The sequence below is a fragment of the Esox lucius genome, chromosome 13, assembly GCF_011004845.1.
Source record: "Esox lucius isolate fEsoLuc1 chromosome 13, fEsoLuc1.pri, whole genome shotgun sequence".
Taxonomy (NCBI): domain Eukaryota; kingdom Metazoa; phylum Chordata; class Actinopteri; order Esociformes; family Esocidae; genus Esox; species Esox lucius.
The window spans coordinates 20,911,338-20,929,869 of NC_047581.1; the positions used below are offsets into that span (position 1 = coordinate 20,911,338).

At 43.0% G+C, this 18,532-nt stretch overlaps 1 protein-coding gene across 2 annotated transcripts; it reads left to right on the forward strand.

The window, feature by feature from the left end:
* The first annotated feature begins 131 nt into the window (after positions 1-131).
* On the forward strand, positions 132-17,687 carry morc2 (MORC family CW-type zinc finger 2). Of its 2 annotated transcripts, XM_010896355.5 has the most exons (27): positions 132-330; positions 1,190-1,352; positions 3,199-3,252; positions 3,510-3,544; positions 3,871-3,939; positions 4,950-5,040; positions 5,185-5,293; positions 6,120-6,279; positions 6,387-6,498; positions 6,584-6,709; positions 6,904-6,983; positions 7,109-7,191; positions 7,428-7,513; positions 8,128-8,268; positions 8,369-8,523; positions 9,293-9,421; positions 9,514-9,619; positions 9,723-9,939; positions 10,041-10,313; positions 10,771-11,019; positions 11,476-11,589; positions 11,809-11,866; positions 12,067-12,205; positions 12,514-12,687; positions 12,816-12,909; positions 13,869-14,057; positions 15,427-17,687. In XM_010896355.5, exons 2-27 carry the CDS (start codon positions 1,285-1,287, stop codon positions 15,493-15,495), a joined length of 3,180 nt encoding a protein of 1,059 aa, XP_010894657.1. In that variant the 5' UTR covers positions 132-330; positions 1,190-1,284; the 3' UTR covers positions 15,496-17,687. The 2 variants fall into 2 exon arrangements, with proteins under 2 accessions (XP_010894657.1, XP_010894658.1); XM_010896356.5 differs by lacking the exon at positions 11,476-11,589.
* Positions 17,688-18,532: the final 845 nt, after the last annotated feature.

Sequence of the window (18,532 nt, forward strand, 5' to 3'; positions counted from 1 at the left end):
AAAGTAGGACTTCCAGCATGGAGAGAACCGACATGTTCGACTTCCTGATCACAGAAGTTGCACTAGCACGACTAATCAGAGCAACGTAAATAAATCCCACATATTCCTATTGGTGTTCTGATGCATAGTTCTTTTGGAACCTCCTCTCTGCGCAGTGTATCGTGCGCAGTACTGTGAGAGGAGGGGAGAAAGGCAAGGAGGTTTTCGCGGCCTGCAGAGTTGGTTTTGTTTAGAATTTAGCCTTAGCTACCTAAGTTATCGCTTCCTTGTTATCAAACGGATGTTTTATTTGGATCTAACGTCAATTTGAAGCTGCCGGCACTCTAAACGGTTTGCATATACGTTCTACTGTACTGTGTTCTATAAGGTGTTTACGTTACCCAACTAGCTAGTTCGCTAACGTTACATGGCAACTTAACGTTAATGTGTACCAGAGCTTGTGTAGGTTTGAGAGAACCAGGATAGGTTGCTAGCTAGATAGCATGGTTCAGTGGACTAAACATTTGTTAGTCGATCACGGCACAATAAAGCTCACCACCATATATAATAACCTCGCCACAAAACTCATCCCTAACTCCATAAAATGACGTTAAGATTGAGCTTAGATTTATGTTCTGGAATGATCCAGATAACAGCACAAACAGGCCTCCCACGTGAGTGTTCCATTTTCCCCGGGCCAGTTTGAAGGTAATGTTACCTGGCGCGTGGTCTATTAAAACGTCGCAAACCTCACCTATGGATCCCAAATCCTCGGTGTATTTTGTGTTTTACAGTGATAGCACAGCACACCTTAATCAACTTGTCAACTAATCAGCAAGCCCTTGAATATGTGAATCAGCTATGCTGGTTGAGAGTTAGAACCACTGGTCTATTGTACTTGTAGAGTATGTTGCAGAGACTGAGGCTTGATGTGTGGTGATAGTGACTGTGATGGTACCGTTGTAAGTAGAAACATGTTGTCTTTAGTCATAGGTGAAGTCATTATACACTAAAGAATTGGTAGAATTAGCTAATCACCACGTTACTTATTCCCTTCTTGAATACTCGCCCAGTTCAACTGGACATTAGGTCTGCATCAGAAATATTTGAGGCTGTTCCTCCAGTAGTATTTTTTTCTTATTTGACCTTTATGAAAGCGTATTATTGTCCAGGATCTTAATACTTTTGACAATATGCTGTGATTCTGTAGGTGCATGAAGTTATTGATAAGCCACACCAGACTGAAAGGAAGTCAGAAAGAAGACCACCAGGAAGAGAACAGGAAGTAGTTTTTAGCAGGTGGCAATGGCCTACACAAACTACAGCTCCCTGAATAGGGCTCAGCTGACCTTCGAGTATCTGCACACCAACTCGTAAGTACCGCCTGGGGAAAACATACCAACCTTATGCAGTCACTAATACCACTCATCAGATGGTCACAAACTAGATACAAATAAACTTGCTGTGTAGGACAACAAATGAAAGTATAGTACAACATTGTGAGGGGGAGTGGAATGTCCTGGCTGGGACCTGAGAATGGTCTCACACAAGGAGCAGGATATTTTGCATCATGGATGCTGCAGTCTGTCTTTCTACCACAAAATGTTGCTCTATCACACGTTTGAAAGTCATGAGTAAAACAACTAGAAAATCAAAAGTGGGAGCTGGTGGTACCTGCATAACATAGTAATTGATGTATTCCATCTGTATTCCACTGTTGGATAGCAAAGGGCTCATAAAAGGCCAGTGGTAGACGTTATGTTGGTGAGACTTTATTTTGAGATCTGTCCGTCGGCTGATGCTCTGCGGATAATTTGTTGATATCTGTTGATAAGCAACTGTTCTCTAACTTTAGGTGTCAGAAGCCCTTTTCCTGGTGTGCAACAAACTATGCTGTTTTATTTTTATATATGAACTTCCTGGAAGACCCATTACATTGATTTTAGTCAGTCACTGAACCGATTAATTTGCACAGTGTTTACAAATGTGCCCAGTTACTGAAAACAAAATGATTGGGCATGATTTAGAAAGGCACACACCTGTATATATAAGGTCCTACACTTGCTCAGGCATCACATGTAAGAGCAAAAATCTGTCCATGAAGTCTAAGGATATCTCCGGATATCTCCATATATCTCAGAGATTTGTCGAGGCACAAAAATGCACAGTGAAATATACATTTTAAGCCACAAAGACTCTTCCAACAGCTGGCCATTCAGGCAAGACAGGCCTTGGTGATGTAGGTGAACATTTCTGTCACTTTAACAGAAATTCAGACTTTCTGTGCAGAGATGGGAGAACATGCTAGAAGGACAACGATCTCTGCAGCACTCAGTTAGTCAGGCCTTATGGAAGACTGGCTAGACGGAAGCCGATCTTGAGTAAAAGGCACGTGACATGTTGCCTGAAGGTCCCTGAGAGCGTGAGGAAAAAGATTCTCTGGTCAGATGAGACCAAACATGCCAAAAAGTAATCACAAGCACTACGTCTGGCAAAAACAAGGTACTACTCGTCACCTGACTAATGCCATCCTTACAATCCGAAGTGCACAGACAATACATTACTGGAGTTGCTTCAGGCCCCACCACTGCCCAGACTTGAATACCATTGAATGTGTGGGGAGGCCTGAAAAAAAGATTTATGACTCACTGCCTTTTCATATTATTATAATACCTGCTGATAACTCTCTTAGTGGGTTACGGCAGGTCATGAGGTCATACCTGTTGGCTGGTGCCAACAGTTAATGTCCATCAGTTCAACTCGGTAGATTCTAGTGGGAGAAAGTACTTCACCTCTATGTCGGAAAGGTTGCATTTGATTAAATTGACTCATTATTCTTCAAAATGTTTGCTTAATAAATACATTTAAGTAGTCACTAGAATTTGGTGCTGCTATGGAAAAATGAGTTATTTATTATTGACTATCAGCCCAGACAAGCTTGCATTGGTCTAGGCAAGGCTTATTCTTTCGTCAACGATTAAGGTACTTCAAATGTGAATGTATTTGGCTAGCCTGTCTCCTACCTGTCATGACTCAACACCGCACAGCTCCCGTGATGTTACCCTTTCCCAGCTGATGATCTTACAGAGACCCTGGATTGAACACACAAATTTTTGCACTGACTTTCAATTGTGTTTTCTGGCATGTACTCTCCTGTCCACAGAACGGGTCAATTTTTAATATTTGCAGGTTGATTTGTTGGATATTGTTTGTTTCCAGGACGACCCACGAGTTCCTGTTTGGAGCACTCGCTGAGCTGGTGGACAACTCCAGGTACAGGCTGAGTTTACCCACAATTCTATGCGTTATTATCTTTATTCATCCAAAATATTGGTGTGTATCTATTCATCATGCATAGGTGATGGTAATTCACAAGGTGTCAGGTGCCTCAAAAGACTGAACTGATTTGAATCTGTGGGATATGTATGTTGTTTTATGGATTCTGTAATAAGTTAAAAGCTTTCTAATGGGAATCATGACTAACCACAATGATTTGTTCTGTTTGGTCTGTCTACTGCCAATCACTACAGAGATGCAAATGCCACCCGGATTGATATCTACACAGGTACACGTGCAATTATATTGGTTCACCTACAGTACAGCTGCACAAAGACACAAATCCACATATATGGAACTGTTACTCTCACCTCTCAACCCTGTGTCAGTAGTATAGAGAACACACTGCCTAGAAACAGTCTAGGATACCTGGCAATGCCAGTAATCACCTGTCTACTGGTTGGAATTATATGCTACAAACAGCATTTAAAAGTTGTTTATTTTATCACATGTTCCCTTTGTGGTCTCTCCGTCTCTTGTCTAACCTGTATGTGGCCTGTATTATACACCTCAAGTTGTTGCTGGTCTAACCTCTCTTCCATTTGTGGCCAACAGAAAAGAGACAAGACTTGCGTGGAGGCTACATGATATGTTTCTTAGATGACGGCACAGGAATGGACCCCAGTGAGTTGCACTCTGAAACACCATTTCCAGAGTAGACATGCAATAGTCATAGAGCTGTTTAGCAACAGTGTTGTAGGGTTAGTAGAGTCACGTTGTAGTCAAGTCACTAAATCTCAAGTTTGTCGTGTCCCAAGTCCTCTGCACTTGAGGCCGAATTGCATCACAAGTCACTATAGCTATGTCCAAGTTTAGTCCAGGTCCATTTGTCAAGACACAAGCCCTACGGCAGAAGTCTATCCATTGGGTCAGTGTGTTTTCTTTTGTACCATATTACTATTGCTTTATTACCAAGGTAGTTGAATATATTCAGTTTCTCTTGACAATTTCCATGTATAGAGGAACCACGTATCCACCAAATGTCTGTTTTAAAACTGACTTTGTCTTGGTGGATTGGGAAGAGGTGGTTTAAATGTGAACTGTTGTTTTGGCAATTCATCAAGTTTCCATGATATGTTCATGATATGCAACACTAAGTTACATTATTCACACTAAATTCCAGGAAGAAAAACTGGCTAGCGTCTTTTGGTTTGCTCAAGGAGAAATTGAAAGAAGTTATATACAAACACTTTCAAAAGCCAGCACATTAATTACACAGAGATTGCACAGATAAATCTGAATAAAATTGGTCTTGGTTCCTAAAATCATTGGGAAGTTTGATAAAATTGTGCCAATTAGCCTTGCTCCGTCCCTCATAATGATGACCCAATGACTAGAAACCCTCAGTGGGAGCACTGGAGCCTTGCATGGACAGCACCTCCGACCAGAAGAAATAGAGCAAGGATTATTTTCTTTTTTCTATGTTTTTATATTAATTTTCACCGTCTACTGTAAAAGAAGAACAAATTATTCTGGATTCTTTCAACATGATTAGCTACTGCTGTTCTTTAATCGCTTGATGCTCATCTTTTACTATAGCCTACTGATATTCAAATGTATGCGCAACGAAAAACACCATAGAAGCAGCTGTCAACCATGTGACGACTATATTTCCCTCCATCGCTCTCTTTCAGACGAGGCGACGCATGTGATTCAATTTGGAAAGTCCAGTAAGCGTACACCAGATTCCACTCACATTGGCCAGTACGGGAATGGACTGAAATCGTAAGACTCTGTAATCCTCTCATGCATACAGTGTATGTGGTTTTGCCTCATTTGGTGTTTTTATATGATCCTTATCGATCGAACCTGCAGTCTTGGGCCATGCTCTAACCAAGTGAGCCGCGTTGTTTGTGTGTTTCTTTTTAGGGGCTCCATGCGTATTGGGAAAGACTTCATTTTGTTCACCAAGAAGGAAAACACTCTGTCCTGCCTGTTCCTGTCTAGAACGTTCCACGAGGAGGAGGGGCTTGACGAGGTGACGTGCTTTAGCAGGCATTTTCCCCTTCTAGCAGACCTTGTGATGTACATTAATCATATGTCATGTCTCTTGAAGCATAATGTATTTATTTTCTGACTGTCATGCTTTGACATGCTGAAAGAGCCTTTATTGACTATCCACCAATTCACAACAACGTTTCTTTTTGTTATTGTATGGAATCTTCATAATCCTTTCCTCTCAAACCAGTTTGCGTACATTTTCAGTATATGCACAAATATGCCAAGGCTGACGAAGTTCAAGTGATCAAGGCTCTATTGCTAATTAGATCCTTCATTCAGTTGCATCTTTGACCATGCCATGAAGGCTGCATGCCCTAGCGAGAAGTGCTGTACCAACAATATTCTGTTGTTTGTGGAATTTCATACAAGCCTAATTTTATTGCATAATTGTTTTTCAATGCATAACATCAGTAACACCTCCCAAATGAAATGTTTTATTGTTATACTGAAGATTTGCTAAGGGTTTTCTAATGATCAATTAGCCTTTTAAAATGATAAACTTGGATTAGCAAACACAACGTGCCATTGGAACTCAGGACTGATATGGTTGCTGATAATGGGCTTCTGTGTGCTTGTGTAGATATTCCGTTAAAAATCTTCCATTTCCAGCTACATTAGTCATTTATTATGTTAACAATGTATTTCTGGTAAATTAGCTTTTCATTCAAAAACAAGGAGAGTGCCAAGTGACCCCAAACCTTTGACCGGTTGTGTCCGTCACCTAAGTCTCAGGGCTCTTTGAGTGATATGGTAGGGGCTGGTTTGGGATTCACTGTGTATACCACGTTTGTTTCCTCTGTCAGGTGATTGTGCCCCTGCCCACCTGGGACTTATTGACCAAACAGCCAATCACAGGGGACCCTGAGAAGTTCGCCATAGAGACAGAGCTCATCTACAAATACTCCCCTTTCAAAAATGAACAGCAGCTGATGGAACAGTTCAGCAAGATCGAGGGCATTAGTGGTGAGATGTGTGTGTGTGTGTGTGTGTGTGTTTAGATTATCATTTATAATATGTACTAGGTGTGTAGATATTCTAGTAATCCTCTATAATCTGAACTGTGTGTGTAGGTACTCTGGTGATTGTCTATAATCTGAAATTGATGGACACCAGGGAACCGGAGCTGGATGTGGAGACGGACCACCAGGACATTCTGATGGCTGGAACCCCTTCAGAGGGAGTGTAAGTATGACGAGTGTGACAACATGTGGCCTAAAGGCTACCTAGAACAGTGTTAATATTGATACCATCACATCCCCTCATACAGGAAGCCAGAGCGACGGTCTTTCAGAGCGTATGCGGCTGTCCTCTACATTGACCCCCGGATGAGGATCTTCATACAGGGTCACAAAGTCAGGACCAAGAGACTGTCCTGCTGCCTTTACAAACCCAGGTTTATATAAATGTTATATATATATATATATATATATATATATATATATATATATATATATATATATATATATATATATATACACACACACACACACACACACAGACACTCCTGCCTATAGACATCACTAATACTGGATTCCTGTTTGTGTCCGTTCAGCTAAGTGTGTGTTTGTGTCTTTCTTTCTGCTTTAGGGTATATAAATATACATCCACTCGATTCAAAACGCGTGCTGAGCAGGAAGTAAAAAAGGCTGATCACCTCGCTAAGATAGGTGAATGTCCTTACACACACATCTCCTGGCTAAGATCATTAGGACGCACAAACCAGGTCTGAACGTACTCTCCATCCTGACTGTGTGTGTTGTTTCGTGTGTGTGTGTGTGTGTGTGCGCGGCAGCGGAGGAGAAGGCTCGCGAGGCGGAGAGCAAAAGTCTGGCTCTTGAGGCTAAACTGGGAGATGACCTCTCCAGAGAATCACGAGTAAGGATCACAGTTCAGGACTGGCCATGTCCTGATCCAACTCCCCTACTCACTAATTTCAATCTGTCTGTCTCTGTTTCTGTCTCATTCTGTCTGTCTCTCTTTCTAATTCTATCTGTTGCTCTTTGTCTCATTCCATCTGTCTCTGTTTCTGTCTCATTCTGTCTATCTCATGCTTTCTTTGTCTCATTCTGTCTCTGTCTCATTCTGCCTGTCTTTCTCTTTCTGTGATCCAGGTCATGTTGCGTAAGGCTCAGGAAGGGGCCATGATGCTTCGCCGGGAAGCGGATATAAAGAAGAAAATTCAGGAATCCAAACAGAAGTCAGTAGAAATATCAGAGTTTATAAATCGCATTGCTTTAGACTTTATGAACCTCATTGCTGCCAACCCTACATTTCAGTTACACATGCCACCTTGCACCTCCAATTTGCCTGTACTGCACATTTAGAATTGACATTGTATCTGATTTTCGGATGTTACATGTACGTGTCTATCATGGGAAGCTTATTGCTGTTATCCCCGCTTTTCAGTTGTATAGATTATCTTACTCCTCCAACTAGCTCAACTGCACAGTCAGAATTGCCATTTGTACTTGCATTTGCTTCATCGCACAACTATTCATTCCCACTTTACCACAGACATATACATAATACGTGTACATTTGTAAATAGTTTGCCCTGCCTTATTTATCTTCATTGCTCATTTAGAATTGCCATTTTGTACAGTATTTGCCTTCATTGCACATCTATTTATTCCACTTGTAACATACACTTTACTTAATACTTGCACATTTCCTGTCCTCTTCTGGTTAGAAGCACACTGCATTTCGTTGTACTGTACTCGTACTGTTCAGTGACAGTGACATTTTTCTACTCTAAAGAAGGAAATGCTAGACAATCTCTACAACTTCAACAGATCTGTCTTTCTTCCCCCAGAGCTTTGAAGGAGCCTAAGGAGTTGAGTTTTATCTTTGGAGTGAACATTGAACAGAGAGACTTGGATGGGATGTTTGTTTATAACTGCTCGCGTCTGATCAAAATGTACGAGAAGACCGGACCTCAGCTAGAGGGGGGAATGTGAGTTACACACACACACCCCCATTCCCCTGATTACGCTGCTCTTATTGGACCTTTTGACTCCCAGAAATGATTTGTTATTTACTCTGTATTTGTGCAGGGCTTGTGGCGGTGTTGTGGGAGTAGTAGATGTTCCATACCTGGTTCTGGAACCCACTCACAACAAGCAGGACTTTGCAGACGCGAAAGAATACAGGCACCTTCTGAGAGCCATGGGGGAACACCTAGCCCAGTACTGGAAGGACAGCAACATAGGTAATTCAGACATACAGTGATGCAGAAAATGATTAGATTTCTTTGCATGTAATTTAGCATGAACTTGTCTTTTTATAGGTCTTGCCACGTTTAAATATGCTTTCAAGGTGCTTTCAACAAGTAAAAGAAAGGATAACGTTTCTGTACAAATTCATTATTTAGTGTAAATAGTGTTTGTGTGTATGTGTATATATATACACACTACCATTCAAAAGTTTGGGGTCACTTAGAAATGTCCTTGTTTAAAAAAAAAAAGAAGGAGAAGAACAAGAACCATGCGAGAAATTGCCAAGAAACTGAAGATCTCGTACACTGTACAACTCCCTTCACAGAACAGCACAAACTGGCACTGTCTAGAATAGAAAGAGGACTAGGAGGGCCCAGTGCACAACTGGGCAAGATGACAAACACATGAGTGTGTATAGTTTGACAAACAGATGCCTCACAAGTCCTCAACAACTTGTAATACCTGTAAAACACCATTCTAAATGTCAACAGTCAAGAGGCTACTCTGGGATGCTGGCCTTCTAGGCAGAGTTGCAAAGAAAAAGCCATATGTCAGACTTGCCAATAAAAAGGCAAACGGCGACACTACAGAGGATGATTGGAAAAAAGTCTTATGGACACAAATCTTGGTTTGAGGATCACAAAGTAGAACATTCGTGAGATGCAGACCAATGAAAAGATGCTGGAGGAAAGAAGGCTATCGCTCCATTTTGCAATGAAACTAGACCATATGAGTAGCATGTTTTTTTCTTCTTTCTTTTAGCTCAGAAGGGCATAGTGAAGTTCTGGGATGAGTTTGGCTACTTGTCTGCCAGTTGGTCCTCGCTCCCCTCGTCAGAGCAAAGATACAAGAGACGTCGTGCCATGGAGATACCCCTAACAATACAGTGTGGTAAGTTGTAAGCACAAATACAGAGATCTCTAATATTTTTGGACTCAGACAAAACACGTCTAAGGTTGGCATCTCTTCCTGTCTATCTGTAGATAAATGTCTGAAGTGGAGGACTCTGCCATTCCAGATGGATGCTGTGGATAAACGTTACCCAGACAGCTGGGTTTGTCTGATGAACCCTGACAGCACTCAAGACCGGTACACAATCTTATACCCACAAATACTCTCTAACACTCACAAATACACTCACTCACGCACCTCCAGGCCATTCTCCAATTGTGTGTGTGTGTGTGTGTGTTAGGTGTGACGCAGCAGAACAGAAACAGAACCTTCCATGTGGAGTTCTGAAGAAGGATAGACAGACCGCGGAAGACAAGCAGAAAGAACTGACAGAGAAGATTCGACAGCAACAAGAGAAACTAGAGGCTCTGCAGAAAACCAGCACAATCAGATCAGCAGCAGATGTGAAGAAGTTACCTCTAGACGTCAGCATGAGACAGATTAATGAGAGTTCTCAGGTACACATTTATCCTGAACCGGTCACACACACACACACACACACACACACACACTGTCCATTCCTGAATATAATGTTTTATGTTCTCTCTCTGTCTCCTAGGCTACCAGGTCGTCAGAGCGTGTGTCACGCCCTCGCTCCCCACCTCTCCCCGCCCTCCTGAAGAACGCTCCCAGCCAACCCCCTGCCCTCAACCGCAAACCCACCAATTCACCTCGACCGACCTCCCGGCCTGCAGCCGCTCCCCAAGCCCCCAGAGTTGACCAATCTAGAGCCAGGGCTGCAGCCAAACCGGCCCCCCCTCCCCCAAAGCCCTCGCCGAAGGCCCCAGCAAAAGTCCCTGCCAAACCTACCCCTCCAAGCCGTAGCTCACGAGTGAGTGTTATTTTGTACTTTGTCTAACCTATTTTGGCTATATTGGTTAAAGGGATAGTCTTTGGCAACCATGGCCTTCATCCACTATATTGGAGTCAAATGAGACAGCATGTTAGGTGTATCCTTAGGCCCAGGTTTTTCAAACCTCTCCTTGGCCTACCCTGACGTCACTTCCTGTTTTTTGGTTTTGACCTGCGCACCTAATGCAGTCATTCAAAGATGTGATGATTAGTGGACCTAGTGAATCTGGTGTGCCAGTTTAAGGTTAAGATAAAACGTGAAACATCTGGAGAGCTTTGCTGTAGACTCAGTCCTTGCACTAATGCACATTAGCATTTACCTGTGAAAGTACCTCAATCTCCTTCACACTGAAAGCAGAGACAAAAATTTTTTTATTGATGAGGTCAGGGGGGCCTGTGTACTCTTGGTAGAAGTAATATCCATGGTGTTTCTACAGACTCCAGCCAAAACGTCTCCGACCAAAGGAACCACACCTGCTAGCAGCCAGCGCAAAAGAGTGATAGAGCAGGAGGAGAGTGAGGAGGAGGAGGAGGAGGAAGAAGAGGAGGAAGAAGAAAAGGAAGATGAGGATGAAAGTGAAGAGGAGGAGGAGCCTCAGCCCAAGAAATCCAAGATGGCCACTGCAGTGGGAAATCGTGGCAAAGCTGCTGAGAAAGCTCCCCCAAAACGGGGAAAGGTGACAGAGGTGACCGTTTCTCTATTTCTCTGAAGCTCACTCACTCACAAACACACACTTTGTTGCTTTGCATTACATACATTAACAAAAATGTATGTTGACTCAAGTAGATTTTGTATATTCTGTCCCAATTATGAATACTGTCCCTATGATTTCTGCCACTAGCAGCACCTTCAATGCAAGTCAAATTCTGTGTGGGAGTAGATGTACTTAGCCAAATAAAGGCTATCAATCTATGCAATGAACTGTGCAAGTATATTTGACTGTCTAAGAGGAGAGAGAGTGTGGGCAGTCAAGGACAAGTAAATCTACAGGGCAGGTCCTTGCAAGACAAGTGGGGGGAGGAGTTGTTTAAGAGGTCACAGGTGCTGTATGAAGATCCAAGAGGTGAACACATGGAGCAGTTCAGAGGTCAGTACTGTTGACCCAGAGGTCAGAGATCATGTGATGTCATCGACCCCGCAGGTCCCCACCCCCCCACCCAGCAACAAACCCTCGCCACCTGAGAAGAGGAGCACTACAACCCTGGCCAAACCCATCACCACCACCCCTAAGCCCCCCGCTGGGACAAAAGTCAAGGTACCCACCAGCCGGAGCCAAAAGCAAGACCTGGATTTGGTCCTATCCTTCTAACTCTAACTCCAGAATTGAATTGACCCTACCCCTCTCTCCTAACTATTCCAAATGGAATGGGTTCTACTCTCCTGCTACCTTTTTTATTTTTCCATCACTCCACTCTTGTAATTCTGCGCACAATATTCGACAAGTTCCATAAGTGTGTTTTATGTGTGTTTTTAGGTGACAGACAGCGCAGAGGATGAGGAGCCAGAGAATGAACAGAAGAGTGCTCAGAAAGGTAACTTCTAAAATGTTTCATGATGGTTCAGCCATATATTCTAAATGGCCAATATGTTTTCAGAATAAATGTTTCAATAAATGATGCAGTCACTGCAGAAAGTTGCGCAGGATAAAAGCGTCTGCTGAAGTATTTCTGATTAGCAGTGCCATAGACATGAGTTTCAGCACAGTGCTTGTTTTGTGTGTTGTCTTCTGTAGATAAGGGCCTTTTGGTGGAGGTGCGTGTGAATAAGGAATGGTTCACGGGCAAAGTGGTTGCTGTGGAGAGCAATAAGCAGAGCATTCGCTGGAAGGTGAAGTTTGACTACGTGCCCAGATCCACCCCTAAGGACCGATGGTAGGCTGGCAACTCGGACCCTGTCTGTCCTTTGTCATATCCAGTGCGTGTGCTCCGCCAGTGGCCAGTGATGTGTTAACTGTGTATTGATTTGTGTGAGTGTTCTGAGGAGGTTTTGGGTTAGGGACTTGACGTTATGGTGGTTTAGGACTTAACTGTCCATCATCCGTTGTTGTTGCAACGAGGCAGGGCCACCATTGTGAATTGGTTATCACAACGTTAGGAGGTGCAAAATGGGGTTAAGCATGCTGCTGGCTGATGTTGTTTAGGTTGATGTTGTTGGTGTACTTGTCTGTTGTTGTTATTAGGGTTTTCAAAGGCAGTGAGGAGGTGAGGTTGATGCGACCCCCCTCTCCCCTTTCCCAAACCCCTGACACACAGCAAGGGGAGGGGACTGAGAAAGGGCCCGCACCCATGGAACCCGACACAACCCAGCCAGGAACCAGTCGAGAGGTGACTGAAAACCTGGTCATAATGATGAGGTAACCATGACTACCCGATGCTCTCTCATAAAGTCCTAACTTGGCTTTGGGTATCCAACTTTTTTTTTTTCATTGAAAGAATGGTGAGGGGATTTCACAGGTGTGTGTCTGTGTGCTATTTTTATCAGGACACTGCTCCGTTATTTCTTTCCTCCTGACTTCCGGATCCCAAAGGACGATGTCAACAGCATGACTGCAGAGGAGCTGGTGGCCTTCCCTATGGTAAGACTGAACTGTTACCTTCCCTATGATATGACTGAGCTGTTACCTTCCCTATGGTAAGACTGAACTGTTACCTTCCCTATGGTAAGACTGAACTGTTACCTTCCCTATGGTAAGACTGAACTGTTACCTTCCCTATGGTAAGACTGAACTGTTACCTTCCCTATGGTAAGACTGAACTGTTACCTTCCCTATGGTAAGACTGAACTGTTACCTTCCCTATGGTAAGACTGAACTGTTACCTTCCCTATGGTATGACTGAACTGTTACCTTCCCTATGGTAAGACTGAGCTGTAACCTTCCCTATGATATGACTGAGCTGTTACCTTCCCTATGGTATGACTGAGCTGTTACCTTCCCTATGGTATGACTGAGCTGTTACCTTCCCTATGGTAAGACTGAGCTGTTACCTTCCCTATGGTAAGACTGAGCTGTTACCTTCCCTATGGTAAGACTGAGCTGTTACCTTCCCTATGGTAAGACTGAGCTGTTACCTTCCCTATGGTAAGACTGAGCTGTTACCTTCCCTATGGTAAGACTGAGCTGTTACCTTCCCTATGGTAAGACTGAGCTGTTACCTTCCCTATGGTATGACTGAGCTGTTACCTTCCCTATGGTATGACTGAGCTGTTACCTTCCCTATGGTATGACTGAGCTGTTACCTTCCCTGTGGTAAGACTGAGCTGTTACCTTCCCTGTGGTAAGACTGAGCTGTTACCTTCCCTATGGTATGATTGAACTGTTACCTTCCCTATGGTAAGACTGAGCTGTTACCTTCCCTATGGTAAGACTGAGCTGTTACCTTCCCTATGGTAAGACTGAGCTGTTACCTTCCCCATGGTATGATTGAGCTGTAACCTTGACCCATTACTTTTAGTGATCTATTTAGGCTGCTAAATAAATCATATAAGTCTGTAAATCATGTGTCTGACTAGCCCTGTGTGCATGTGCATCTACAGAAGGAATATTTCCAACAGTATGAGCTGGGTCTCCAGTCTCTGTGTAACTCCTACCAGAGCAGAGCCGATGCCAGAGCCAAAGCTGTGGAGGAGAAGAGCAGCAGCGCTGAGACCAAACTCAGGGAAGCAGATGAAAAACTACAGAAACTACGAACCAACATTGTACAACTGCTGCAGAAAGTACAGGAGGTAAGATGCACCATCGTCAAAGTTTTGCTACAGAAACCGGAACATGCTCCAGGTCTGTCAGCTTGAACATGCTCCAAACCTGTCAGCTTGAACATGCTCCAGACCTGCATTTTGCATGGCAGTTTACTGTCAAAATATGCTTGCATGAGTTCAAGCCTGCTACTATATCAAGTCCAAATTCATTCTCACATCCTCTACTTCACTTTAGACTTCCCAAATCAATACCAAATAATCATTCTACCCCCGTTTTGGTTTAAAAAAATCTAATGCATCATTCGACCCAGGACAGCTTTAGCCTCAGGTAAGCAGAATCAACATGATCACAACTGAAATATGGAAAGTCTGTTTACCTGTGGCTTTAGCCGTTGCTCGATCCTGTTCGTTGACACAAAATTAAATTTAATGTATTAGGTATTTTCAAGATGTGAGAAGAAAGTAATTCTTGATTGCAGGGTTGATACATGTATTTATTAGTTAACACATCTGGGTGGTTGTAGCAGTGCCAGTGATCACACCTTGCTCAGAACGGGCAAAGGAATGGAGGAGAGTCGGGACATTTGATAGTACCATAATAACAGGATGTCCAGGGCATCTGATTTGCATTAAATGAGAGAGAAGTGGTCCTACTGTACACAATCTAATGAAAAATGCATTTCAAGCCAGTCCCCAATGATTAGGTCCGCCTTAATATACAGAACAATTAAGAACAGATACGTCGTATAGCATCCTGTGGAACTTACCTCATATCAGCAACTAACAACAGCTTCACATATTCCTGTCAGGGAAAAGTAAGTGGTGCAATGCCTGTTCATAGCCCTTTGTGACAATGTGCATGAGAGAGTTTGTTTTCTAGTAAAGCTTGAGCTGACTAGTCTCCCTGGACTTCACACCTTTTCAATGAAATTAACTGGAGTTAATCAACACAGTAGCCCGACATGCTGTGAGCTAATAGTACCGTTTCATAAGGCAAGACTGCACAATGAAAACCTGCATAAAGTAAGAATTCGGGTCCCATTTTGAACATGTTCTGGTCCGATCATGGCAACTCTTAGGTGGCCCAGGCACAATGCTGGCTGAGGTGGTCTGGGAAGTGTGTGCCCTGACCCGTAAGCCATTGACGACCAGGTTGGAAAACATCTGAATGCTGTGGCACAGATGCCCAGGAGGGAAGCTTGCTGCAGTCTTCAACTATCACAGTGACATATGATGGGCTTACAATAACGCCATTATGCTGTAAAAAATAATGTGCCTACGATTTGAGCCAGTGTATGGATTTCTCGAACGCCACACTGAAGAACTTTCAAAAATGATTCCTCGTTTGCAGATCTAACTCACACAGAAAATAACAGTATGTACTTCCTTCCTGCAGGACATTGACATAAACACAGATGATGAACTGGATGCCTACATAGAAGACCTTCTGACCAAGGGGGACTAGAGCAAAGGGGAGACTGACGTGATATCCTCCAGGAGCTGAGTTACAGACTGCGCCTCCCCGTCTGGTTCTCAGAACTTTGGTCTGTCCGTCCCTCCCAATGTACTGTAGCTCTGTAACTCCCCTACAGACATCCTTTACCCATAACCCCCTCTACGAGGCCTGCCCGCCCCACTCTACAAAGTATGCTCTGTCTTCTGTTAGATCTGCAGATGGAGGGGAGGAGAAGCAGATGCTGCCTGACCTGCTGCTGTTTGGTCTCTTCAGTTTGTTTTTATAAAACTGCAGTATGTTTTTCTCTTTCTGTTCCTTTAGTTAGTATTAGCATGCGCTGTGTTTGGGTGGTTCAATCTAAGATTAGCATGTAATGGACATCTCTTTTTAGTCCTTTTTTTTTTATTAACAATGTATGTTATATACAAGCTATGTTAAGATACTTTGTTAAACCAACCAATTCTGATTTGCTGTAGAACTGAACGGTCCTCAATCTGTTGTTGAGAATTAGATTCTGCTCAGTTGATGTGTTCTGAACATGCGCCCCTTGCACATGGTGTGTGTGTGTGTATATATATGTATACACACACACACACACACACACACACTAGTCTAAGTATTCCACCAAGTGTCACTGCTTTCCAGGTTCCTGTGATGTAGACAACAGGGAACTGACTTTGGAAGAGGGTTTCTGATAGTTAACTAAACCATGGAGCAGTGGAGATTCATAAGCAATTTCCCGATTGATCTGTGATCAGGTGGAGATTTGTTAACTATAAACCAACTATAAACTAATCTGATATGTTTTGACCCGTAACTGCTTTACCGCCACAAATAACACTCAGATGCGAATGCAGCATCATTGAATCCTAGATTTGATGACGTCTGTCATCAAGGTAGTATAGTGTTTTCTACCCTGTTAAAACAAACTAGCTGCCCAGTGAAAATCTCACTTTATGTTCATATTCTGTACACTCTAACCCAAATAATGTTCCCTTGCCCTATGTGTAGCCCAAAACCCTTCAAACACATCATCTTGGGTTTGAGCTAGCCAATCAGCAGTCTACTCATTTTATATGTTGTATAACTTGTATATGCCCACACTATTCATTCCCACACAGATATTTCTTTTAAATACATTTTTGTGTAAGGACAACTATTTCACATAAGTCATTATAGGTAATAAAAAATGTTAAAACACTGGGCAGTTAAGTTTAAACCATAATGTCAGTGTTGGAAGAAGAAAAAAAATCAGTGTTTCAACAGTGTTTTAACTTCTCTCACCCTACCCTCTTGTCTCTCACCATGCACCCCATCTCCTGCCTCTTCCACCCTACCCTCTTGTCTCTCACCATGCACCCCATCTCCTGCCTCTTCCACTCTACCCTCTTGTCTCTCACCATGCACCCCATCTCCTGCCTCTTCCACTCTACCCTCTTGTCTCTCACCATGCACCCCATCTCCTGCCTCTTCCACCCTACCCTCTTGTCCCTCACCATGCACCCCATCTCCTGCCTCTTCCACTCAACCCTCTTGTCTCTCACCATGCACCCCATCTCCTGCCTCTTCCACTCTACCCTCTTGTCTCTCACCATGCACCCCATCTCCTGCCTCTTCCACCCTACCCTCTTGTCCCTCACCACGCACCCCATCTCCTGCCTCTTCCACTCTACCCTCGGAGAGATTGCATTCATTATAAACAAGAAAAAGTGCTTCATCAAAAACAGACGCACATCCAAATCCATTAAAATGCCAGATGACATGTTGGCTACCATCAGGTTGGTTTAGCTTTTTCTACTCTGTGTTAAAGCATTAAACTACTGTTGTCTGACCCGTTCAGCCCTCTCTGCTGCACGCTTCTGTCTCCCACACCTTTCGGTTTCTGACGGTGTAGTGATCAGGTTTACCAGCCAGGCTATTGAGGGTTTTTTGTCCTCCATCACCATTGAGACTGAAGTTTTTACTGGGTTTTATCAGTACGACTTGTTGACGTCTCCTAACTACAGCTGAGTTATGTCCCCATTGTTTCTCTTGCCATTGTGAGCTACAACTGTTCACTGTTTTAATTTTGTTCTCGAAGGTGATTTTCTGGATTCTGAGTTAGTTATCCAAACCTCTTTGTTCATATTATTCAGTTGTCCATCTTCTAATTGAGTATTTTTAACATGTCAAGTAAATGTTTTATTAAAAGGTGGACGTTGTCTGGTGTGTGTTTATTGAAAAAAGGAATTATGCTCTATATTGTTTTTAGAGAAACCACAAATATTCATGATTATTCGTCATGATACACTATCTAGTTAGACAGTTTTTAAAGGACATGTTTAATTGGTGTATCCACTAATACCACACTGGAGTTGGCAGTGGTCAGTTTCATGATCCTCCTAAAGAAAATAAGTTATGCTCAGTTGCTGTGTTCTGACCAGGGGCCTGTTGCACAAAAGTAGAATGAAGAAATCGAGGATAACTGAAAAAGCGCAGCTTGACTTAGTGTGTTCCGCTCATCGCGGCTTAATCGGTTGCACGTTTCCCGAGCCAGAATGAGAAGGTGAAGCCATGTCAAGCCAGGTGTAGATAGTTGGGGTAAGTGCACGTCCACGGCTTTCCTAAATAGACCACGGTATTGATCATAGATTTGCTGATGTAGAGATGAAGACGCGTGCGGCATATTTTTCACCCGCTGAACAGCAACACATTTTGGAAAGTTATGAGGAGGTGAAGCATATAATATGCAGAAAAGGAAAGACGGCTGCTGTTATTAAACAGAGAGAAAAAGCCTGGCAGACAATAGCGGACCGACTTAATGCGTAAGGATTCAAAATTATCTACTTATAGCGAAGTTGCTTTTAATATGCATGTTTTGGTTTCAGTGCTGTATCACGTTGTGTGCTATATGTGCTGGTTGTACTAAGTGTCTTTGAGTAGTCTAACATGGAAAGCACAATATAAATAACATTTTATTAGTTAGCCTACTTTGCCATAAAAGTGAGCAGAGGGAATTAATGTTCCTCGGGAAGTTTACCCTAAAGATTAGGCTTAATTTCAAACC

Bases quoted from the DNA above. Each gene is read 5' to 3' on its own strand.
- morc2 (XM_010896355.5), top strand. From the start codon at position 1,285: ATGGCCTACACAAACTACAGCTCCCTGAATAGGGCTCAGCTGACCTTC. The intron at 3,940-4,949 runs GTGAGTTGCACT...GCTCTCTTTCAG, and splicing joins CGGCACAGGAATGGACCCCA to ACGAGGCGACGCATGTGATT. The intron at 8,524-9,292 runs GTAATTCAGACA...TCTTTCTTTTAG, and splicing joins CTGGAAGGACAGCAACATAG to CTCAGAAGGGCATAGTGAAG.